Here is a 24,898-nt window from a genome sequence, read left to right on the forward strand (position 1 = left end):
ATATACAAACCATGTGGGGAACCAGCAGAGCCACACTTAAATGAAGAGTGCAAGCTTATGTGCTTATATAACCAGAGTGGTTTTTGTAAGAGCTGCAAATGCTATAAGGATCTCCTCTACCTTCACCCACGTGCAGGCAACATAGGTTTTCTCTACGCAATCCCCTGTAGAATGCACACACACACACACACACACACACACACTTTCACAAAAGGCAGAAGAAAGGCATTGGGACAAGCGGAGGAAACAGTGAATGATTCATCAATGATCAGTGACCAATATCTATAAGCACAGAAATGGAATCCAGTTTTTAAGGGCTTGGAGGTAGAATTCTGGTGCAGTGTTGACCTAGTTTGTATGAGTCCCTGAGATCTGTTTTGTTTGTTGGGGAGAGAGTTGTAATTGTTAAAAGGGCCAACAAAATGATTCAGTAAGTAAAAGTGCTTGCCTCTAAACCTAACAACCTGAGTTTGATCCCTGGGCCCCAAATGGTGGAAGGAGAAAAAATCTACTACTACAGACGGTTCTCTGACCTACACACACACACACATTTACTTCTAAAACAAGGCTTTGTAAAACATAAGACCCTGCCGGGCAGTGGTGGCGCACACCTTTAATCCCAGCACTTGGGAGGCAGAAGCAGGTGGATTTCTGAGTTCAAGGCCAGCCTGGTCTACAGAGTGAGTTCCAGGACAGCCAGGGCTACACAGAGAAACCCTGTCTCAAAACACACACACAAACAAAACAAAAACAAAAACATAAGATTCTAAGGAAAGTGCAGAGCTCTATGCCCAAAGGCAATTACTCTCTAGAGCTTGGGGATCTTGGTATATGGGCAACTAGCACAGAAATAGGTGTGAGCACGATGTATGGAGGGAGAAGTTTACAGGCCACTATTAATATAAGTGAATGTACCTCTTAACTGCAGAGAATGCAGAATGGAAGAGAATGGAGTCTGAGACAGAGATCAGACTTAGAAGTTTTGCTGACAGGGTTATGGCCCCTGGAGTCAGGCTCAGAACCTGGAGGTGGGCTGTGTAGGTGGTGTCAGCACAAGGGTCATGAGGATCTTTGAGCAGTTGCTAAGGGTAGGTACACAGTGGGGAGGGAGATGTGTTGAGCAGGATATAAATGTCAGAGACAGCTCATCCACACCCCAGTGCTGGTCATTTCTGGAGAAGGCTGGCTAACCACGTGAGCAAAGGTGCTATCAGAGCACTTCCCTCCCATCCTTTATTTTCTCTTGGTTTTTCAAGACTGGGCTTCTCTGTGTATCCTTCCCTGTCCTGGAACTAGCTTTATCAATCAGGTTGACCTAGAGCTCACAGAGATCCATCTGGCTCTACCTCTAGATTGTTGGGAATAAAGGTATGTAACACCACTGCCTAGCTAGTTAGAGCTCTTTCTGGTGACAGGACACCTGGCCAAAGGAAGAATAGCAAGTTTAGTTTGGGAGTAGAGTTCATCCAGATTCCAACCCACCTTGAAAACAAGCAGGAATGTAGTGTGTTTTCTTTTTGCCTTTATGAGAAAAAATACTATATTTACACAAAAACTAGAGTGTGGAGCTCCCAGGATACAGTAGTCATCAGCATATTGTCAAGATGGTTCTACCTCTTGTAGGTAGAGATTCTCAAAGCATTTTGTCAAGATAGTTTTGTCTCCCCTTCCCACCTCAGTTCTGCACACAGTAGAGGACTCTCAACACTTTGCAGACATTTCAGCACCTGTACATTTGGGCTTTGATTTCTCCCTCCCTAAACTTGTCATAATTTGGTGAATACATCTGGCTCTTAACAATGTTTTCCCAGCCTGGGTGTTTGTTAGAAGGGACCAAGCACACTGTTTCTCATTTTTCCCAGTCTGCAAGTCAGAGTGCTAAGACAACCCCAAGAGTTGATCTTCAAGGGAAATATTTTTCTGGCTTTGTTTGTTTGTTTGTTTTTGAGAATGGGTCTTACTATGTATCCCGAGCTGGCCTGGAACTCTCTATGTAGACTATGTTGGCTTCAGATTCACAGAGATCTGCCAGGCCCTGCCTCCTGAGTGCTGGGACTAAAGGTGTACACCACCATGCACAGCTAGGAGTATTTTCTATATCTGGGTTACTGGTAGAGTTTGAAAAGAAATGATGATTTCCACCTGAGCAGGATAGTTAGTATGTGCATGCTCAGGACCGAAACATCAAACTGCTTCTCATATTGTGAAATAAGATCTCTTCTACCCAGACTGTCCCAGAATCATGACCTGGGCTGACCCTGGCCCTGGAGGATGAGTTAGTATAGAGGGTGTGGGGCCATCATGAAGTGATTAGCACTCTTATACATCCTTCACAGATACACTAACATCGGGATAGATCTGCCCTCTTCCCTTGTTGGTAGGACCCAGTTAGCTCATATTGGGAAGCAAACTAACTTGTATTCTTGAGCCCAGTTCCTGTTTGTGTCTATAAGCTCTGCAATGTGAGATGGATGGGCTTTGTATAACTTTAATAAGGAAGCTGAGAGTCTCAAAACAGACAAGCATATGAAGGCAAAACACATGTGGACACCATCTAGCACTGTAAATATATAACTATATTTACCATATAGTTATATAACTATATAGTTATATGTAACGTATAATTAGCTAGGTTACTGTGGCCTCTCTTTGTCTAAGTTGGGATCCTGAGATAGTAAGTCAATGCAGGGGTGACAGAGAAATACAGAGACATGCAGGACACAGGGTAATACAGGAAGTGCCTGCCTGGTATGGATGAGTAATTTCCACACAGTTCTTAGTACTTCCACTTTCAAGTAGAAATTAAGTTTCTTAAAAAAAAGCTACTATGGACCAAGACATGTCTGGGGTGGGAGAAATGGTGAAACAGACACAGGCATGGAAAATCAATGGAAAACAGAAATGTGTGAATGGCAGAAGAGTACTGAGAGAAGGGCAGACCATAAAGTACTCTGCATGCACCATTCAATGCCCAGGATTCAAATCAGCTCTTCTTTTCTCTGTAAATCTAAGTCTATGTAGGGCCTTCTGCATTCTTTTTGACTGTTCAGCAAGATAGACACTGACCATTCTTTATTCATGCAGATATATGGCCATCACAAAGAACAATATTCATATAAGGCACAGGACGGGGGAATGCCCAAGAAGATGGGCTCCAGTTCTACTGTGGACAGCTTGGATGAGGACCACTATTCTAAATGTCAAGGTGATGGGGACTGAGGAATAAAGGAATCTGGAATAGGAGATACAGGGATTGGGAGAATAACCTAGATGCCCCATTGCACATCTCCCAATACGTGTATGCATGCGCACACAGACACACACACATACACACATGCACACACACACACATGCACGCACACACACACACAGAGACACATTTTGTTTGGCTTCTTTCCCAACCATAAGAAACGAGTTTTACATGAACATTGTACTTACAAGGACATTACAGGACGTTACAGGAGTAGGATTGTAGTGCTTTCTGGAACGTCAGGGACAGCAACTGGCCAAGATATAAAGAGATGTCCAGTGACTAATACAGAGACAACTCCCACCTCCATTCTTCAGCCTGCTCCCAAAGAAATAATGAGAGAGCTGCTTTCTTCCTTCTTTACCTTTACTTCTCCCTAGACTGTGTTCATCGCCTGGGACGCGTGCTGAGAAGGAAGCTGGGGGAAGATTGGATCTTTCTTGTGCTCCTGGGCCTGCTGATGGCTCTAGTCAGCTGGTGCATGGACTATGTTAGTGCCAAGAGCCTTCAGGGTAGGTTCTCCCTGTACTGCTGCCCTCTACCTTTTCTCTATGGAAACTATTTCAGAGTTCTTGCCTAGAGTAGACCGGGTGTGTTTGGGCTGAGCATGTTGCAAGAATGATCAAGCATGACTATGTCTCCAGATAAAACTAAACTTCCTAAGAATCCTAACACCACTCAGGCCTTTCCTGCCAGCTGCCATGCAAGCTATGAGTAACCCTCTAACAGGGTTACTAACCTGTGCAGCTTTCCCAGGATTCTTCAGTCTCATCACTGAAATTTCTAAGTCTTAGGGGCCCCTTCTGTTGTCAGTGGCTACCCTATGGCCTCTGGCCAAGTGCTGCTACTACTTCTTACTCAACTGTGACTTGCACCACAGCCACCAGCTACCTCTGCCAGAGGGAACTTGGACAGTTAGCCACCTCCCTCAGCTCAGGCTCTCTACACATACAGTGAAAGGAATGCCCTAGGGCCAGGCAAATAAGATGCCCAGGGCACGAAAGCAAGTTCGTATACTATGTGGTGGTGTGAATGTGAGGGTGGCAGTGAGATGACCTCATTGTCAACCTGTCCTCAATTCTAACTGACCCAGACTCTGTGTTCATGCAGCCTACAAGTGGACCTATGCCCAGATGCAGCCCAGCCTTCCTCTGCAGTACCTGGCCTGGGTCACTTTCCCACTTATCCTCATCCTCTTTAGTGCCCTCTTTTGCCAACTCATTTCTCCCCAGGCTGTGGGTAAGTACTTTCTATAAGATAATGCAGTCTGGTTTTTTACAGACCTCCCACTCTGAACTGCCCCTGTCCTCCTCAACAGGGCTATCTCCTTTCCCGTCTCTACTTTCCTCTCCCATTTAACCTCTAGCATGAGCTCGTATGTACATTATCTGGTTTTAACCCTTTCAGGCTCTGGAATCCCTGAGATGAAGACAATTCTTCGTGGTGTTGTCTTGAAGGAATACCTCACACTCAAGGCCTTTGTAGCCAAGGTAGTGGCCTTGACAGCTGGACTGGGCAGTGGCATCCCTGTGGGGAAAGAGGTAAGTGTGCACAGCTGAGGGAAGGCATGGCAGGGCTGCCTGAACTCTAGGCCCAAAGGGCAGTAACAAGGGGGGAAGCCTTGCAAGTTTGTCGCCCTGGGTTTGGTGACACAACTACTAGAACTGGGGAACCTTACAGCAGCCCCTCAACTTGGAAAAGTAAGATTTGGGGCTGGAAAACTGCTGGGAAGAGGGGTGTTGCTCTGGCCTGTGAGATGCTAGCATTATCCCTGACTTCTAGCTGTAGATGCCAGTAGCAGGCCCAAGTTATGACAACCAGAATGTCTCTAGAAAATGGCTGCCCTCTACAGAATTTGAACCAATCTCCTTGTCTTATTTATTATTCATTTATTTATTACTTATTTTTGATTCATGTTTGGTTGTTTGCTTGTTTGAAATAGTCTCATTCTGTAGCTCAGGCTAACTTGGAACTTTTATATTGCCTAGGCTAGCCTCAAAATCAGCATAGTCTTTGGGTTTCCCATTATTTGGGCATGAGAAAACTGAGATCTAGAGTGAGATTTCTTCCTTCAAGCTGCCAGCTAAGTTCCTTCAGCTTCATCCCTGTGAGCACACTTGTCCCCCACCCCACCCCCATCACCATTCTGCACAGTAGCCAAAGCATCTTTCAAAACAGAATTGGATGCTTCTGACCTCTAGTCAAGAAATCCTGAAGAGCTTTCCATATCACTTAATATAAGATCTTCACTCCTCCCAACAGCTGGCCAGCCCCACAGTCTGCCTTCAATCCCTGTGCTTGGATTATAAGGCTTTTCTCCATTTTCTATCATGCCATGCTGCTCCCACTCAGGACCCCTGGAGTATCTGTTCCCTAGATCCATGAGGCTCACTCATAATTATCACTCAAGGGACTAACTTGGGTGGTGACTGGCCAGGGAAGGCCACCTTCTACTAGTCCCCACCTTGCCTCTTTTGCCTTACTTCTCTTCGTTTTCTTCCTAGGCCATGGCATTATATGATAGCACACTGATTTTTCATCTCTTCCTTCGAATGAGTCTCCTTTAAGGCAGAACTTTTGCCTGGCTTCTCCATTTCTAGCAACTAGCCCTGGGCCTGGAGCAGGAAATTCTGGTTCAATGGCATCGCCATGTTTCTCCTCCATCCCTGAGCCCCATTTCTCCCATTCTCTTCCAGGGTCCCTTTGTTCACATCGCCAGCATCTGTGCTGCTGTCCTCAGCAAATTTATGTCCATGTTCTCTGGTGTCTATGAGGTAAGGGTGAGGCAGTACAGCACAGCAGGGACCAGTTGGTAGTAGGAGGCCGTTGTGCGTGCAGAGAGCAGGGGAGGGTTACCTGCTCTGGGCTGGCCTTGGTGCTGAAGGCGGCATCTTACTAACACAGGCTCCAGTTCTCCAATTTCCCTGCCTGCTGCTCCTACCCATATCATCCCCTCTGTCCAGCTTCTGTCTGTCTTCCTAGTGTCTGTCCATTCCTGATATGTGTCTCCCTTTGGTGACTGAGCCAGGCCCGCCCCATGTTACCTTCCTACCCACATGAACTGTGTCAGTTCCTTTCCATGTTTCCTCCTGTGCTGCCCCTGTTCTTCTGTGGTTCCTGACACCCATCTACCCTGGTTTACATATCGCCTGTCTGTCCCCCTCTGCCACCTGCCTTGCCCGTCGTGCTTCTCTGTTGCAGACCGTGCCTGGGCAGCTTGATCTCCTGGTGCCAGCCTGTGCAGTGGGCGTGGGATGCTACTTTGCAGCCCCTGATGGAGGCAAGTTTCACTTCCTCCCTACCTTGGTTGCCTGAGCCAGACTTGGAGGGGTGGTTGGTATCTGCTGTAGCTTTGGGGTTGAGGGGCCATGCTCACTGAAGGGACTTATGGGTGGGCAACCAGGGAGTGACTGTGCATCGCCTCACCTGGGCTCCAGGGACCCATGTGTTTCTACGCAAGAGCTGAGTGCTCTTTTGACATTGGCTGCTCTCACCTGCTGGTTTTCGGTTGGAGTGAAGTCTTGCCGCCTCTTGCTACTTCTCCTCAGCCCTTCTTTGCTTCATCACTACTTGTTCACTTGCTGGGCATCTATTTACTTAACATTTTCCTTGGTCCTTGGTGTGTTTTGGGTTGTTGGCCATGAGCTCGTAAGGTCACTTCCTGATTGCCAAACTCATTGAGTTACTCCTGGCCTGGGAATCACAGGAAAGATGGGACCGTGTTCATTCCTGTGATGTAGGTCTCTCGTTCTCTTTTGTTTCCCATCCATGCTTATTCTCCTCCCATCTCTCTGCCTCTGCCCTTCTCCTCCTGTCTGTCTGTCTGTCTGTCTGTCTGTCTGTCTGTCTGTCTGTCTGTCTCTCCCTCCCCAGTAGCAGCCATACTATTATGCGGACATCCTGACAGTGGGCTGTGCCGTGGGGGTCGGTTGCTGTTTTGGAACACCACTTGGAGGCAAGTCTGCCCTATCCCCAGCGCATGAGCCGACCAGCTGGTTCTTGTCAGCTATACCAAGTGCTTCAATTAACCATTTCCACTGTAACAAGAAGCCAGCTGCTCTTAGGTAGCACCTGCCTTGCGCCTTCTTCTAACCATTTTACATGAATTCCCACCTAATACTATGAGTGTAGTTCAATAGAGCATCATAGAAAGACCAGTGACTGGAGCAGGGGCGTGTTGGCAGCACATGCAGAGTCAGATGTTAGAAACACAGCCGCTCTCCTGGTCTCCACTTACGCTAAAGCCTTTTTGCACTGCCAATACTTTTGCTTGACACAGATTGTTCTGTAACAGGAGATTCTGTCTACTTCCTTCTCCAAGGGAAAACTTACCTCTTTTGTCTTATTAAAGACACTGGGATTTCAGTAGACTGTGTGCAGATTATTGATGAGCTTTAGGATGGGAAGTGCTTGCGGGAGCTTTAGAGTAAGTTATTTTTTATATGCCAGCAACTTAAAAGTGGGTTTAACTCTTTCTATCCATATAAGAAAAACAGTGATATTATCATAGGTTAGTAGCGACTGCACATTGTCACAAAAGGAGGCCTGTTTATTCCCTTATCAAAGTAGAGTTGTAGCTATGTTCGCAGGGCAGGGATTATATGGCTTATTCATTGAAATCACTGATGAAAAAATTCCATGTTGATAATTGAAGAAATGCAGTTATAGAAGGGTATATGTTTCTTAAACAACCAGTTGCTGGAAGCCTCTTTTCAATGATGAAACTGCAGTCTTTTCATAGAGGAGTTTTCTAGGTATCTAAAATGGCTTATCTCAAAAATGATGTATAGTGAGAGTTCAAAATTAATGAAAGCATATTCTTTGTGTCTTGTTCTCACATGTTGGACGCACGCAGCATAAGGGCATTCGGGAAGTGTGCTCACCACTGGCATCCTGTTTACACTTCTGTTGTCAGCTCCAGTTATTAAAGTCATTAGCCCCTGCCAGTGAATGGTAGTGTGTTTGAGTTTCTGCACTTTAGACATTCACACCTATAATTATGCACATGCTGCGTTTATTTACCCCTTAGCCTTCCAAATAAAAGAAGAATCTATGGTTGTTTTGGTTGTCGGAAGTGTTTTAAAGAGAAAGGAATCTGCGTTCTCTTCCTGACACTGCAGGAAGAGTAGGTGTCAGAGGTTCTTTCTGGTCTTGGGACTTATCTTAGGAAAGGTATAGTAAGGCATTGCTCGACACAGGAAATTGCTAAGCACTTGTAAATGAAGAGGCAGTGCTCAGACTGTTTGCATTATGCAGCAAATGACAAACCCATCTGCAGGTGGCAGTACTTGATTCTTTTTTGTGACTATAGAATAACTGAGAGAAAAAGATATAGTGTTGAGATTTTTTACTCACAACATAGGCAGCTCCTAATTCCTTGTACTGATCAAAGTCATTCATCATCCTACTGAAACAACCAAAGCTCTTTTGCTCCCACTGTGTGCCAGGTAGTGGGGTTGGTCCTGCACTCACAAGGAGCTCAGAGAGACAGGCACACAGATCATTGCTGGCAGTTAATTGACCGTGTGGCTTCCTAGGCAAAGTGCAAGGAACCTCCAAGGCAGCCTGGGGGAGCCTGCAAAGCTTTATGAAAGAGACGTTGTTTGCCATGAGTGTAATTAGTAAGTAGAAGCCTAAAAGGAGAAAAGGAAACCCTGAAAAGAATGGACAGTATCCAAAGTCAATATCTGCTGTTACAGTAATAAGTAGTACTAGGGAGAATGGCAAAGTATAATAGGAAGTGAGTCAGAAAAGACAAATAGACCTGAATCATGAAGGATTTGCCCAAATATGTTTTTCAGAGCACAATTCTTCCCAGTGTTAATAGGTGTAACAGGTGAAAACCCACTCCAAGGTCCAGTTGGTTAGAAAAATGCAAGATTAAAAGAAGTAAGTAGTTAAAAACAAGTGAACTGGAAAGGTAAGGAGAACATCTGAGCTGTTGGAATGCCTTTTGAGTACCCAGGGTGATTGCAAACAGCATTTCCAACCAAGCCTTCTTTGTAGAGACAATGTTATGGGACTTGTGTTATCTCATGGGACTGACTTTGTGAAGTATTGTCATGGGTGAAGTGAAACCATGGAAGGATTTAAAACAAGGAAGTGACATGGTTAGCTCAGCCTGCCTATCCAATCCCTTTGGCACAAGTGTGCAGAATAGAGTTGACTGTGGATTAACAGGATTGATCTAAGATTAACAAAAAGACTATTGTCCTTGTCCTAATTGTACACGATGACAGGCAGAACTGGGCAGCAAAGGAGATATAGGAGGGGCTGAGAAACTCCAGTGGGATCAAGTCATATTGATGCTGCTTGGTGGCTGATATTTTGTGAAGATAGGAGAGAGAGTTTTATGCCAACATCCAGGCTCACAGTGCTTCCAATGCAATAAATACTGATTACAGTGACTATGAGAGAGGACACAGGAAGTAAACTAGGTGTGGAGGGGAGGGAAAGAATTTTACTTAGAAGATATTGAGTTTAAAGTTCCTGTGGCATGGCCAGATATAAAATAGACAGATCGATGAGTCTACAATCCAGGAACTGAGTTGAATCTAATCAGTATTCATGGCTGATGCCACAGGCATGAGTGAATTGGGAAAGAAATTGTGTTTGTGGGTAGCAGGAGATGGAGACTAAGAACAATGGCTTCATAGGACAGAGGCGTGGCATGGGGACCGGAGAGAAAACAGAGTGGAAGAAGAGAGCAATGTTTCAGATCTAAGATACCAGAGTTCCTAACTGCTCCTCATGTTTCTAAAGTTCTGTTTTCTTTTAGCAGCATATTTTATGTTTGTCTCGGGCTAACATGAAAGTTAGCTCTCATTCCCAATCACATTGTGACAGACCTGCTACGGAAAAGTCTCCCAGGCCTTCATCATGGAAGGAAAATGGTTGTAAAATTTAAGTTGGATAATTGCACTCAGGCAGAACAAAGCTGGTTTTACTTTTATTATGGCAATGTAATTCACACCGTGGACTTCTGCCCTTGAGATTTAAAGAGCAGAGCAGGAAGAGTGGCCATCACAGCTCTTTATTACTCAGCTCCATTCTTTGAAATTCCCTCACTGTGTTCTTTCCTCCTCCTTATCTTCTCTCTACTCCACTATAGACATTGAACCCCAAATGAGTTCTCACCATTAGGCTAGGGCTTAGTTTCCAAGGAACATCCAATCCCAGAAAACTTAATAGTGTGAGCAAATAGCTACATCTGAAAGTAGAAAATACAATAATCCAAAATGCCAAGAGAGTAGGATGAGAACATCCTTGCTTTCTACTTGACAAGGGAGATAGGGCTGGCTTTCTAAAGAAGGAGATACCAGAGAAATCCTTTGCCAAAGCACAGCTTTGGCTCCAGGAGAAAATAGCCCTAAGCTACCATCTCCTTAGTACATAGATTCAAGTGTGGCTAGTCACTGTCCCCTGCAAAAGAAATGGTGGAGGTTGCCAGGCAGTGGTGGCACACACCTCTAATCCCAGCACTTGGGAGGCAGAAGCAGGTGGGTTTCTGAGTTTGAGGCCAGCCTGGTCTACAGAGTGAGTTCCAGGACAGCCAGGCCTACACAGAGAAACCCTGTCTCTAGAAAACAAACAAACAAAAAAACCAAAAAAAACAAAAAAAAAATTAAAAAAGGAGGAAAAAAAAAAGAAAAAGAAAGAAATGGTGGAGGTCATGAGGGATTTGGGAGATAGTTTTTGAATACAGGATGGGAAGTCCTGTTATATGAGCTGCTGTCTGAATACGGAGGGAATGGCCAGCCCCGAGCAGACCAACAATGTACGCTATGAGAAAAGGACAAAGTTTGCCTTGTTCATGTTTGTTTTTCCTGCTGGGCTGGACCTCTGCTCCATCGCAGTCCTCTGCCCTCCTATTTGATATGGAGGAGGCTTAGCTAAGGTTCAGGTAAGGTCATTGATGACTTAATCAAAGATCAACTCCCTTATCCTAAAGCTTACAGATGTTTTTTGTTGCAGATGGTGCTTTTATGGCCTCATTGGCATTGCTTCCTTTGGCTCAGCACTCCTTGTGTATGCTACATTTGCCCTCCTCACTCTTTGCTTGAGCCTCTTCCCCTCAGAACAAGAACTAGTGACTACTAGCCGCCATTCCTTTTCACCTCACGCACCTTGCTAAGCATGATGGTTTACCTTTTTCTCACCTTGCTTGTCTTGGCTTTCGTCCTTGTGAGTCACACTTTGTATCATCATCACTATTAGAAGCGTTCCTCTGCTTTCTTTTTCTCAAATATCGAATCCTGTAGATGTGTACGATGCCCTATCCTGTCTTTCGTATTTCTCATAAGTTTGCCCTCAGGTGGAAGGAGCAATAGTGAGATGGGAAGGGGTGTCAAGGAATATGCAAACCCTGAAGCCTCTGGCAACAATGCTGACTGCCTGCTCTGGAAGCTTCTTCCCATTTAATAATTCTGCAGAACCGTTTCACCTTTCCACAAGCCTCCATGGATATTTGACAGTTGTGAACCCCACTCAGTCCTATAACTTAAGTACAAAGATACTTGACCTTAAAGTTCAGGGAGTTAAGAGTCTATCCTTTTCCCACCTTCTCTGTACCTCATTGGTCCACATTCCTGGGCTGGGGGTAGAAAAAGCCTCCATAGACAAGTATGTGGCTACAGTAAGGAACAACAGGAAAATGTCACTTCCACTGGTACTTCGCAGACTCACAGTTCAGGTGAAGCTCCTGAGGTCCCAGCAGTGGGAGGGGTGGGGTGTCTGTACCTGACCTGCTTTCCTGCCCCATAGGAGTACTGTTTAGCATCGAGGTCACCTCTACCTACTTTGCTGTTCGGAATTACTGGCGAGGATTCTTTGCAGCCACTTTCAGTGCCTTTGTGTTCCGTGTCCTGGCAGTGTGGAACAAGGATGCTGGTAACAGGGGACGTCTCGGTGGAGGTGGTATAAAATAGGGGTGGTGGTAAAATGGCAGAAAGTTTATCTCTGGAGCACTTCAGAGAAAGAATGGATGGTGGTGTTTGGAAAGCAAAACCAAGGCTCAGGGTGTAGGGAGGAATTGGGTCATGGTATAAAGAGTATAAGCATGGAGAGATGCTAGTAGGAAAAAGGAAAATTCAATGGACGAGAAGAGGTTGGGGTTGAAGAAGGGAAGACAACCTTGACACTTGTCTTCCTCTCCCTGTGGCTCTCTGTGAGCTCCTACCCTAATGCTCCCTTTTCATCCTACAGTCACTATCACTGCTCTGTTCAGAACTAATTTCCGAATGGATTTCCCCTTTGACCTGAAGGAACTCCCAGCTTTTGCTGTCATTGGGTTAGTGGGACCACTCTTTCTGGGTGTGTGGAGCAGAGGTCGGGGGGGGGGTGGCTGTGGACCAGGAATGGATTAACCATGAGGCAGCTGAGTAGTGAGAGATGGGGAAGCTGCTGGTTTGCTTCCCTCCAGAGTCTGGGTCAGAGCTTCCAGCCCTGTGACTTGCACCCTTAGGATTTGCTGCGGGTTCTTGGGAGCTGTCTTCGTTTATCTGCATCGCCAAGTCATGCTCGGTGTCCGAAAGCACAAGGCTCTCAGCCAGTTTCTTGCTAAGCAGTGAGTCATTGCCCTTCCCTTCCCTTGCCTTGCATCTGATTTCCCCCAGCAGTTCTTCCTTTAGGTGAATGCCTAAAGGAAGCTCTTTAGGTGGGGTTGCTGCTTACAGCTATGGGAAGCTCTGATACTGTGGGTAGGGACTAGCTGTGCAAGCTCTTCCCAAGTGATCATTTTCTTGACCAAGAGAATATGCGTTGCTGGAATGAATAGAAGACTATGGGAAACAACAGCTTGGATGCTGAGTGTGGCTGCACTATGGGGTGGCTAAGAGGGGGATAGAGCTAACCCTTTTTTCTTTTTCAGCCGCCTGCTATATCCTGGAGTCGTTACCTTTGTCATCGCCTCACTCACCTTTCCACCAGGAATGGGTCAATTCATGGCTGGAGAGGTCAGCTCTAGGGGTGTCTTAGGAGCTCATACCTGTAGCTCTGGATCTAAGCCAGGAGTGGGGCAACTGCTCAGACTTGGAGCTTGCATAGTTTTGCCCCAGGGTAGACTTTGTCTCAGAGAAAAGAACAAGAAGAGTTCTGGATTAACGAGGCTGGGGATACATTCTCTAACACAGGGCATACAGTCCATTAGTGGGAACCCTGTCTGCTCTGCTTCTTTCCTCACAGCTGATGCCCCGTGAAGCTATCAGTACCCTCTTTGACAACAACACATGGGTAAAGCACATAGGTGACCCCCAAAGCTTGGGCCAGTCAGCTGTGTGGATTCACCCCCAGGTCAACGTGGTCATCATCATCCTTCTCTTCTTCGTCATGAAGGTATTCTGCCCCACTACAACCCCTCCAAGCTTCTGTCTGTTTACAGTAGAGGAGCCGAGGCCTTGTACAGGAGGGATAGAAAGAATTTCATCTGCTCTGTGTCCAACCTAGACAGAAATTGTGAAGAAACCACAGCACAAGTTGCATGTCTATCAAAATGAAATGGGGTGTAGTTTAATTGCTCCATTCATGGCAACCTAGTGATGTTCGCCATAATTATAATAACCCTTTAAATAGTTCCCCTTGTTATCTTCTTAAGGCATCAGAGCAGTCAAGTAAATTTGAGCAAGACAGAGTTTAGCAATATAGATAACTGTGTAAAAACCCCAGGTCAATTAGCCAAATTCCTCCCACGTGTTAGATAATTAGATATTTAATCTCTACAGATTTGTTATTCAATTCCAGGTGATTTGCACACAAATCTCTCTGATCTCTTTTCTAGAATTTTGAAGGTGATGAAATACCAAATCAACCTTATAAAGACTATAAATAATTTTTACAAATGTAGTTATTCTCTTTTCAGGCAGTGAGAGTATAAGGACTTTTTCCAGACTAGACCAGCTTTTCTAACTCTAATTAGGAAATAAAAGCTGGTACCTTTACATCCTTTCCTTTTTGGATCTCTCACAAATTATAAATATAGAGGCTTCACATTATTACCTTGTACAAAGATTTTTTTTATTCCCAAACCTAATTGTGACATCTATATAGTTGATAATTGTCTTACATTTCCTTTTGGAGTTTTCTCTTTTACTAGTAAATGCCTTAAATAAGCAAGACAGTATTTCCTGTGGGTATTGAGATTCTTATAAGTATCTCTGTCCAGCCTATATTCTCATGCTTTTCAATACCTTGCTCTTTTATGATACTTTTATGATTTTATATTATACAAAAATATGAATCACTAAGTTATATTGGTATTGTTTTTATAAAACAGTGACCTCACTTATTCAATAAATACTATGAAATACCACATGCCAAGTATATAACTCTTGGTCATTAGCTTTTGGCTAATTTTGTATTTCCTAGTTTTCTGCTGTTGCTTATTAATGTATTTTTCAATGATATTATTATTAAAGATGCCAGCTGCTTCACACACCAAGTCTCAGGTCACAAGCCTAGGCTCCTAGGGTTTGCTGTGGAGTTCTTTTACAGCTCATTCACTGACAGTGAACTAACTTAATCCATATTTTGGACACTTTATTTTACCCTTTACGTTTCTTTCTTCAAAATGAATGCTAATTTTTCCTGAAAATATTCTGAGAATATTATTAAGAATTCGATGTCTAGACTTTTATTTATAATTCTCAGCTTCTCTAATTTATAAGTTCTGGCTTTCTATACTGGTTGAACTTACTTTAATGGGAGTAAAGTTAGGTCTTATTTTGTAATGCAGGCTAGCCTTAAACTTGTCTTCTCCTGCTGAGAGTATAGCATGAACCCCAACACAATAACTCTACATTGACTGTTGAATCTACAGCCCCTTCTGCAGGAACCCAGTCCATGTTTTGATAGTATTTCAGAATCTTTTATCCAGGAATGGTATGCCTTGGTCTCAACAAAATGTTACCTTTGGGGTCCTGTAGACTACTAAAATGTCAAAATTTTGAAAAGTTTTCTAAAAATAAAGTATTTTTTAACACTTACATCTTACCTTATCCACATCCCCAGATTTCAAGTTATATATCTTCCCAACATCAAGCTTATTTTCAGAACCCCACTTGGGTGATATGGAAGGATTCATCTGTATGTCACTATAATTAACTTCTCACTGAATTATATCCTAGAGAACATTCATATTGTAAGTGTATAAGAAAAAGAAACACATTCTGGGCTATATTTCAAGCCCAACAGTTTATAGAAGATCTACAATATTCTTTAGTACTTCTAATTACAAAAGTATTCCTTGTTACAGATTCCGTTTCCCCAGTCACTGCTTCCCAGTATTTTCATTGCCTAATCACTGCACTTACAACAGTACCCTAATTTTTTTCAAATGTGAAAAATAGAACATGTAGCCTGGTGGTGGTGGCTCACACCTTTAATCCCAGCACTTGGGAGGCAGAGGCAGGTGGATTTCTGAGTTTGAGGCCAGCCTGGTCTACAGAGTGAGTTCCAGGACAGCCAGGGCTACACAGAGAAACCCTGTCTCAAAACAAAACAAAACAAAACAAAAAAACATGTAGCCAAATTAAGATAAAGCAGTACTTTTATCCATCTGTTTTTTTTCCTAATTTTAATTAAATATCTGAGGTAAGCTGCCTTATAAGGAAAAGTGTAATTTTTGGCTCACAGTTCTAGACATCCAAGGTTACAGAGTCTCACACTCTCACAGAGTCCTAAGCTGTGAGGAGCGTCACACTGCAAACACTAAGAAGCACCTGTATTTGGGTTCATCTGTCTGTTCCCACTCCTCAGAAAGCTGCCAGGAAGCCATCACTAATGATTCATCCCACTGTCATATCTAATCCTAACAAATTTCCAAAGCCTCCACTTCAAAGGACCATAACTGGATTAGGTCCTCAACCTCTTGATATCACAACAGAGATGAATTTCCAAATGGAAGCCTGTGAGACATTCAAATTGTTATCAATCCAAAGCAGGGACTAGTACTACTTTTCGCCATCAGATTTGAAATCTAGTCCATGTCCATGTGGCCGTCTGGCAGTGTCAGAGAGGGAGCTTACATTCTCAGTTCAGCTGCTCCTTAATGTTGGTGAAAGGGATGTCGTACTTCCTTCCCTACTTTTCCCAGTCTTAAGGTGTTCGAAGTGTCATCATGTTGTACATGAAGAGATTTTCCAGGAACATGAATATACTTCTAACATCTCTACTCCCTTTCACTGATACTATTGCCTGTTGTTGTTGAGTTTTAGCATAGTCTAAGGCCCTATGTGAGCCTTTTTGTCTGATTTTCATATTAGTTCTCCTTGTGATGGGTCTAAATATAATGAAGTCAGTGATAACAGGTTTCTAGTTTCTCATTTCTTTAGAACTAGGTCTTTAAAATCTTAGAAGTTACCTGTGTGCCACATGACTCTTGGTTTTTTTCTTCATGTACCAATAGCTAATCTCAGTCACCCTCTTCGTGCCATGGGAGTTGATAGCTTCAGCACTCCCTGGTCTGGATTTACACTTATCTGGGAAGATCATCTGCTTTATGCTGTAAAATCAGACCTACCCATTGCCCACCATCTGGATCATTGGAGCTTTCAGATAATCCAAGCCTACAGAATCCCTTATGACTACCATGTTCTTATTCCCTAGAATCCATGAGAGTGCAAAGATTCTTGGTGTGCTAAATGTTATCACTTAAGAAGCTTAAGCAGCAAGTGCATGGGAATTGATTGTGGTTGCCTCCAGGGGCATCTGCTCATCTGCATTTCTAACAAGTTCTCTGGATGAACACTACTTTGGAATGTTTTAGTAAATATTAAGCTTTGAGGAGCCTTTACTGTTTTGCATGAATATCACTCTATCAACATATTGTCTTTCTTTACTCCCTGCCTACGTTTATGGAACGTGGGGTCACTGCAGAGGAGGCAGAAATAAGGCTCACCCTCTTCCTACAAGAAATCATCAATCTGCATCCTCTTCTTTTTACACATTTAATTGCAGTTCTCAACCATCTTGATGATCATATTCTCACGAAGTAGATATTTTGCTTCATCTCACACTTCTGGAGTAAAATTCTCTCTGAGTTTTCATCATTGCCTCTAAACTTAGAGCAATGCTTTCTAAAGTTCATAAAATTTATTTTTTACTAATGTATCATACATATAATTCAAGGAATTTCAAATGCTTTAATCTTTACCGATTGCTAGATTTTTAGCTGTTTTCATTTTGTACCTAATTAGTTTGGAATCCTTTTCTAAGATTTATTAACTTATATAGGAAGTACTTTCAAAACTATGTCTCATGCTTTTATTTTTTTTTTTTTAGATATTTAATGTTTAGCCATTATTCTTGTCCTGCTCTATTTCTGAATTCTTCTGCATTTTTTGCCTCAGAATGTACATACTGCTTTTGCTATAATTGCCCCAATTTCTATTGGAATGGTGCCTTGCAAAGTTGACCTTGAATATCTTTTCTGTTATATTGAAAGACTAATCAGGTTCTCAGTTTGCCCTGTGGTATACCCAAGACATATCAGTGATTTTTTTTTTCAGTACTGGGCATTGAACACAATGCTGCACAGATTCTAAGAATACACTCTATAACTGTATGTCCCCAGGATCCAGATATAATTTTGATCCTTGTTTAAGGTGGTTTGATATCAGAGACAAAGGCTCAAACAGAGCAGTCTTCTCTTCAGGATCCCTGCGATCCTTATGTTCTCTGTGGCTTTGTAAATGGTCAAATCAAAGCTAAATTAATCCTACAAAAGTTCAGTAGACTTTAAAGTATCTGCTATATTGATTTGGGGCCCATTTATAAAAATATAAGCTGAGAAGGTAAAAGCATCTTCCAGCTTAGCATCTTAGACTACTCCAAAGAGATAAACTTCCTGGGACAGAGTTCACTGGGGGAGGGTCATTTTGGCACAGTGAAAGAGGGATCTTATGGGGCTCCCTTGTTCTAGATTGCCAAAAACAAAATATAGTCTCTCAAAGTTGGAAGGATTTGTGTTAGCCATCTGGAGGAACTTTCTTATCCTGATGTCTTTGTTGATTTCTCAGCCTGAGTGCCAAGTTTTTCAGGCTCTGGAAAATGGTGACAGACAAGAAGGCTTCCAAAAGGGTTAGCTATCCCAGGACATTTCTGTTGTGACTCTTGAAGCAGGAGGGAGGAGGGTAAAGAGCAGAGAGAGGCAAGAGGGAAACTTTGGAAAGGGTACTGTAATATTTCTTTTTTTCCCTAGTTTTGGATGTCCATTGTGGCCACCACGATGCCCATACCTTGTGGAGGCTTCATGCCTGTTTTTGTGCTAGGTAAGGGTTGATGGCATCATACTAATAGCTACAATATGGGTGGTTGGTGGGAAACTTAGGATGTTTGTACTCTTAATGCCTAAGCAAATATTATGCTGAAAGCATAGAGACAAAGAAATTTATCTTAGTACTTTTCTTCTTTATCTTCCCTCTAGGAGCTGCATTTGGAAGGCTGGTAGGAGAAATCATGGCCATGCTGTTCCCTGAGGGTATCTTATTTGATGATATCATCTATAAGATCTTACCTGGGGGCTATGCAGTAATTGGTGAGACATATTCCTAACCTCTGTAACCAGATATTAAGTACCCCGAATCCCTATATTCAAAGTCTGCTAACACATCTTCTTTCAATGTACAGCAAATTAGTTTAAATACAACACTAGTTCAAGTTTTGTTCAAGCAACCAGCACTTGGCTCTGCCTCTCACAGTTTCTTTTTTTCCAAAGTCTTAGTCCTCCCTCCTGTGGAAAGTGGACATAGGAATCAAATAAGAAAATAGAAAGGGGGTAATCTGCATTGTCTTTGCATGCTTAGTAGGCTTTTTCTTCCCTGATAGTTATGGAACCGAGAATGCAGGTGTTGGGCCAGGTCCATCCAAATTGAGCTGTGCTAATGTTAATGGAGACTAAGACAGGAGTGAGAACTGGGAAACAGGAACCCTGGATGTGTAAGGTGACTGGTGAGGTACATCTATGTCTGGTACTCTGCTGCCTAATCCTCGTCCATTTATAAAGCTTCTTTTATCAACAGGCATCTTCGGTTCTCTTCATGCCTCGCAAGCATCTCTCTTCTTCCATAAAGCACATTTCCCAGTATACACATACCATGTAGTTGATGTTCTGAACTGTGCTCTGTGCGTCACCTACGAGGATCATACATTCCAAAGTTATATTTTATTGTTATATTGTCACATAAGCCTTCTCCTATATTTTCCCACAGGATAGTTTCATATTTTATTAGCTTTAGGGGTTTTTTTTTTTTTAGTTTTTATTAGCTTTAGGGTTTACTAGCTTTTAGGGGTTGTTGTTGTCATTGTCATTGTTTTTCAGACAGAGTCTCTTTACATAACCCTGACTGTCCTGAAACTGACTAAGTAGATAGTGCAGACTGGCTCTGTTCTCATGTTTGAATAAGAAATACAGTTAAACTATGAGTGACTAGTGAGTTAATAAGAAAACAATTTAAAATACATAAGATTGATTCTACTCTATAGAATCACAATGATTTAGATGTTAAGAAGTTTAGAAGATATTTGGTGAGCTTTTCAGTCAGTGAATGAGAGCATGCTATCCCAGGGAAGGATGCTTTGTCAATACAGTAGACACAGAATTGGGATCTATGGATGCTGATCAATAAAGCCAATGACATTGCTTTATGTTTGCAACATGTTTCTTGAATTTTCACACTATTCATTCATAAACTGTTGGCATTGACACCAGAGGCTCAAAGTAAGATGCCATCACTGGGTCTTTTAATGTTCAGTGGAAAAACAAAGAATGGGTAAGCTATCACTCTGTTCACATTATGAATGAAATGATATACACAGATTTTGTGACTTACTGAATGTTATGCATAAATTAGATCAAAGGGATAATTTTTGAACAGGCCAGCTTCCTAGCCCTTACTCTTGAAAAGTAGTAATCCTAGAATTGCTGACACTGACTAAGGTCTGTCTCCTATTCTGTGTCATTCTCATTGTACCCTCATTTATTCTCCATGTCAAGAAAGACAGCTCCAGCCCATTAATACATTCCTGTCATTCCAGGAGCAGCAGCTTTGACAGGGGCTGTCTCTCACACAGTCTCCACAGCTGTCATTTGCTTCGAATTAACCGGTCAGATTGCTCACATCCTGCCCATGATGGTGGCTGTTATCTTGGCCAACATGGTGGCTCAGAGTCTGCAGCCCTCCCTCTATGACAGCATCATCCAGGTCAAGAAGCTTCCCTATTTGCCAGACCTTGGCTGGAACCAGCTCAGGTCAGGGCCACTAGCTGGAATTAGTTTAGATATGGTGGGATGTGGGGAGGCCCTGGAGTGGAGAATGAGTCTAGCATCAGTGCTGGGAAGCACTGTTTCTTAATTATGTTCATGTTTCCACACGCTTAGTAAATACTGTAAGAGAAAGGGAACATGGCAGACCTTGTGGGAAGAAGGAAGGGCCAGCATAAGCCATGAGTGGGCTGACCCACGATGCTTTCTCCCTCCTTAGCAAATTTACAATTTTTGTTGAGGACATCATGGTGCGTGATGTGAAGTTTGTTTCAGCTTCTTGTACATACGGGGAACTGAGAAACCTACTACAGACCACCACAGTCAAGACTTTACCACTGGTTGACTCCAAAGGTAAGTGGAAAGTAAGGATGCCAGCTAAGACTACCCAGCTGATGACTAGCAGGTTGTACAGTGGCAGAGAGCACTACTGTCACTTCAGTAACGTTCTAACACTGATATTAAAACACCTAAAGTAAACGGATGGAAGGGAAGAAGTGTTTATCTCAGCTTATAGTGTCAGGGAGTTCGGTCCATTTTGGTAGAGATTAGATGGTGGAACAGAGCAGCACACATCGCGGTAGGCCAAGATGCACCCCACCCCTTTTTGTGCTTCTGTTTGTTTCTGGGATGCAAAGCTATGAGATCATGCTACACATATTCAAAATGGATCTTCCCCCCTTATTTAATCTCTAGAACTGACCTCATAGACACACCCAGAAGTGTGCCTCACCAGTCTCCTAGGTGATTCAGAATCCAGTTAAGCTTCACCATTGCAGGTATGGACTTGAACTCAGAGCTATCCAGCTGCTAAGGAAAGCTCAGTTTGTACTTACTGAGGAACGTGTTCTTCCTCTAGAAAAAAATACACATACATGATCATAACACAAGCATACAAAGGCAGTTAAAATCCAGTTAAGGAAGTGTGGACCATCCTATCATTGCCCATATGCATGGCAGCCATGAGTTGTAAACTCTTCCTAAACTGAGAATTAGTGAACAGATTGCAGAATACTCCAAGGGGAAATTCAAAGCTGTCTTTTGACTCTGGTCACAGCATTTTTGCCAAGCAATCAGTACATAGCTGTGTTTTATATGTGTCTCTCTTTTAAGATACCTTATTTAATAGATATTTTTCATTTATTAACCTTGAACTTGTGGCCAGCAGCACTGTAATCCTACCCAGATAAAACTCATCTAAGCTGTTTTTCCCAGTAAGGCAAAGCACAGCCTTCCCTTCTTGTGCTGAGAAACAGTAGACCCCGTGCTGCAGCAGTGCGTCTGGGGGACACTTCACACAGCATGCTCGCCATGCAAGGCAGAGATTGGGAAAACACTACGGCTTGGATAGACTGCTAACAGAGCCCTTGCTTCCTCAGGAAGGCTGAGTGCAGTTTGTTCAGCCTCAGCTGGGAACACGAGATTCATACCGTTCACTTTGCTGTTGCTCTGTGCATGGCTGTGAATTACAGCCAAGACAGATTAGTAGTGTAATCATGGATATATATTCTGGTGAGTGAGTTCACAAGTAGAGACTTCATAAACAATGTGGGTCAACTGTAAATCTGCTCCCCCACACACACACTTAATTAAATTCTGTCATTTCTTTAATGGCCAACCTAAGGGACAGTGAAAACTTCCTCATGGAGGAGTAAATGGCTTTGGTAACTGTTGATTTCACATTTCCTTCTATTCACTGTTCACTCTGGTGGGTATCACTTCTCATTGTAGTTTGTCTTCCTCATGAGATTGGGTGGCCTTTGAATGTAATTAGATACCATAATCTCTGTATTTTTAGAGTTCTAATTATTAGCTGGACCTTCAGTCCTCATTTTCCTGGCCTGCAAATTAGAAAATAGATATGAGGAGCTGTTTGGAGCCAGAAACAAAGTTTGTTTTTTACTTTAGATACTCAGAGTATCCAGATTTCTCAAGCTATATTAGTGCAGGCATTTCCCTAACCTCAGGGACCTTCTAAGGAGCTTCTGAAGCCATGGCTCTTCCTTAGAGCAAGGGTGGAGCCAGTGGGGTACAAGATTTTCATACTGATAGATAAGATGTAACAGTATACGGTGTATCTAAGCTCTAAGTAAGTACCCTTGGTGCAATGCTGTGGTAGTTAACTTGCTGAAAATGTTCAGCACTGTAGCAGAATTTATGTAAACACGTAAAAGGCTCATGGAAAGTGATCATTTTACTTATTTTCTATCAGGCTCTAGGTGCTTTATGTGATGAATCTTCTAAGATAGAAGACCCAATGCTAGCGTTGATCGCAGACTTCTTCCAGAGTGTAATTGAGTCTCAGATTGTTACAACTGCCTCTCAAGTTTCATTACATTTGGATAGGGTTGATCAGCCTATTTTAATAGCTTACATATTTGCAAACACTATATTAGGGCAGCATACAGATAAGTACAGATTAGCACCAATTAGTGTGCTGCCAATTGGGTCTGTAAGTGCTAAATGTATGGAGTTACAGGAATCAAGTGAGGCCACACTGGAGGAGTTTAAGATGAGTTTTTAGTAATGAAAGGTAAGAATTGCAGTAAAAAAAGGCTCTGAGCTCCTACTTCACCTGAGCTGCTAGCCATGTAGGTGTGGAGCAGGCCCTCAGGGAAGCATGGTTGTCCTCCAGATTCAATGATCCTGCTGGGCTCTGTGGAACGCTCAGAACTGCAATCCCTCCTGCAGCGCCACCTGTGCGCAGAGCGAAGGTTGAAGGCTGCCCAGGACATGGCTAGAAAGTTATCAGAGCTGCCCTATAATGGCAAGGCTCCGCTGGCTGGGGAATGGCATCCTGGTGGTCGACCTGAGTCCTTCGCCTTCGTAGATGAGGATGAAGATGAGGACCTCTCCAGGAAGATGGAGGTGACCAAGACGAAAGGGAAAGGGAGGCTGACAGAAGGGAAAATGTCAGTAGGTGTCACCAGTGACATTGCCATTGATAGCTGGGCTGGGCTGGGCTGGGCTGGGCTGGGCTGGGCTGGGCTTTACTATGACAGGTGCTGGAAAAAAGGAAGGGGGAAGGAAAACACCAACAAGTGAGAAAGTGACAATATGGGATCCGTTGCAAAAGAGACCAGTGCCAGGGTGGTGTTTTGAAAAGGATAAAAAGGAATTTAGGAGGTGGGGGAAAGGGGTACAGTTAGATCTCTAGGGCATCCGCTTGTAAAGGTAGCAAGGTATCATGTGATGTGGAATTTCTCTGAATCTAAGAAATTTTGCTTATTTTATTTTATATTTTAGCTTCCGCTGACTTCAATTCCTCCTCCTCCTTCTCCTCCTCCTCCACCTCCCCAGTTTCCTATCGCTCCAGCCTACCCTGAAGAGCCTAATGGGCCCCTGCCCAGCCACAAACAGCCACCTGACACCTCAGACTCTGCAGGTAAAGACCTCTCAGCCTGTCTTGGGAATTACGTTTGGGACTCACCTTTCCCTAAGAGCTACTCTTATAAGGAGATGTGCTGTCCCAGGGAGTTGGGACAGAGGTAGAAAAGAGGAATCCCCTGAGGTACAACATTGAGGAAGTGCAGTTCTTTAATGGCACAGTGTCAGGGGCCACTGGAAGGCCCTGGCTACTTCCTCCATCTTCTCACTACTCCTTTCAGGTCAAAGATCATCCATCTTCCAACGCCTGCTGCACTGCTTACTGGGCAAAGCTCACTCCACAAAGAAGAAAGTAACCCAGGTAAGGATGTGTTTGGAGAAACAAGGATAGTCAGAAATTTGTCTTTTAGGAATGAGAAACCGAAGTCCTTAGTTAGAAAGGCAGAAGTCCTACCAAGATTATGGTTTGAAAAGGTGGCTATCACCTGCCCAGGAGGACATAGTTTCTGAGAACCATAACTAACCTGAGAAGAGAAGGGAAGAACTTGGCCTTGTATCTTTCTTCCCTAGGATTCAACAGATTTAGTAGATAACATGTCACCTGAAGAGGTAAGAAAATCTGCAGCCTGAAATGGATTGTTTCATCCAATGAAGGTATTGCTTTTTTTGTTTGTTTTGCTTTTAAGACAGGGTCTTACTGTGTAGCCCTTGCTGACCTAGGATTCACAGATATCTATCTATCTTCCTCTGCCTCCCAATGTCAAGATTTAAGGTGTGTGCAACCATTTTTTTATTAGATATTTTCTTTATTTACATGTCACAAAAATCCCTTAAAGAATTATAGGAAAGCACAACCAAACAGGTGAAGGAATTGAACAAAACCATCCAGGACTTAAAAATCAAAGTAGGAACAGTTAAGAAATCAGAAAGAGAGACAACTTGGAGATAGAAATCCTAGGAAAGAAGTCAGGAAACATAGATGCAAGCATCACCAACAGATACAAAAGATAGAAGAGAGAATCTCAGGTGTAGAAGATACCATAGAAACATTGACACAACAGTAAAAA

General features: G+C 43.2%; 1 protein-coding gene across 2 annotated transcripts in view; it reads left to right on the forward strand.

Moving 5' to 3' along the window:
* Clcn1 (chloride voltage-gated channel 1) overlaps positions 1–24,898 on the forward strand; it is a 33,743-nt gene that overhangs the window by 5,367 nt on the left and 3,478 nt on the right. Inside the window, exons 2-20 of one of the 2 annotated variants that reach the window (XM_031381678.1) lie at positions 3,085–3,205; positions 3,631–3,762; positions 4,361–4,489; positions 4,658–4,791; positions 5,947–6,024; positions 7,127–7,205; positions 12,014–12,139; positions 12,455–12,539; positions 12,714–12,815; positions 13,119–13,203; positions 13,433–13,582; positions 18,444–18,513; positions 18,669–18,779; positions 20,279–20,492; positions 20,725–20,858; positions 23,140–23,372; positions 23,751–23,889; positions 24,113–24,192; positions 24,402–24,440. In XM_031381678.1, coding sequence (XP_031237538.1) covers positions 3,085–3,205; positions 3,631–3,762; positions 4,361–4,489; positions 4,658–4,791; positions 5,947–6,024; positions 7,127–7,205; positions 12,014–12,139; positions 12,455–12,539; positions 12,714–12,815; positions 13,119–13,203; positions 13,433–13,582; positions 18,444–18,513; positions 18,669–18,779; positions 20,279–20,492; positions 20,725–20,858; positions 23,140–23,372; positions 23,751–23,889; positions 24,113–24,192; positions 24,402–24,440 — 2,241 coding nt within the window. The remainder of the gene's footprint in view (positions 1–3,084; positions 3,206–3,630; positions 3,763–4,360; positions 4,490–4,657; positions 4,792–5,946; positions 6,025–7,126; positions 7,206–12,013; positions 12,140–12,454; positions 12,540–12,713; positions 12,816–13,118; positions 13,204–13,432; positions 13,583–18,443; positions 18,514–18,668; positions 18,780–20,278; positions 20,493–20,724; positions 20,859–23,139; positions 23,373–23,750; positions 23,890–24,112; positions 24,193–24,401; positions 24,441–24,898) is intronic. The other variant, XM_031381679.1, reaches the window with a different exon arrangement.

Source organism: Mastomys coucha, unplaced genomic scaffold, assembly GCF_008632895.1.
Source record: "Mastomys coucha isolate ucsf_1 unplaced genomic scaffold, UCSF_Mcou_1 pScaffold20, whole genome shotgun sequence".
NCBI lineage: Eukaryota > Metazoa > Chordata > Mammalia > Rodentia > Muridae > Mastomys > Mastomys coucha.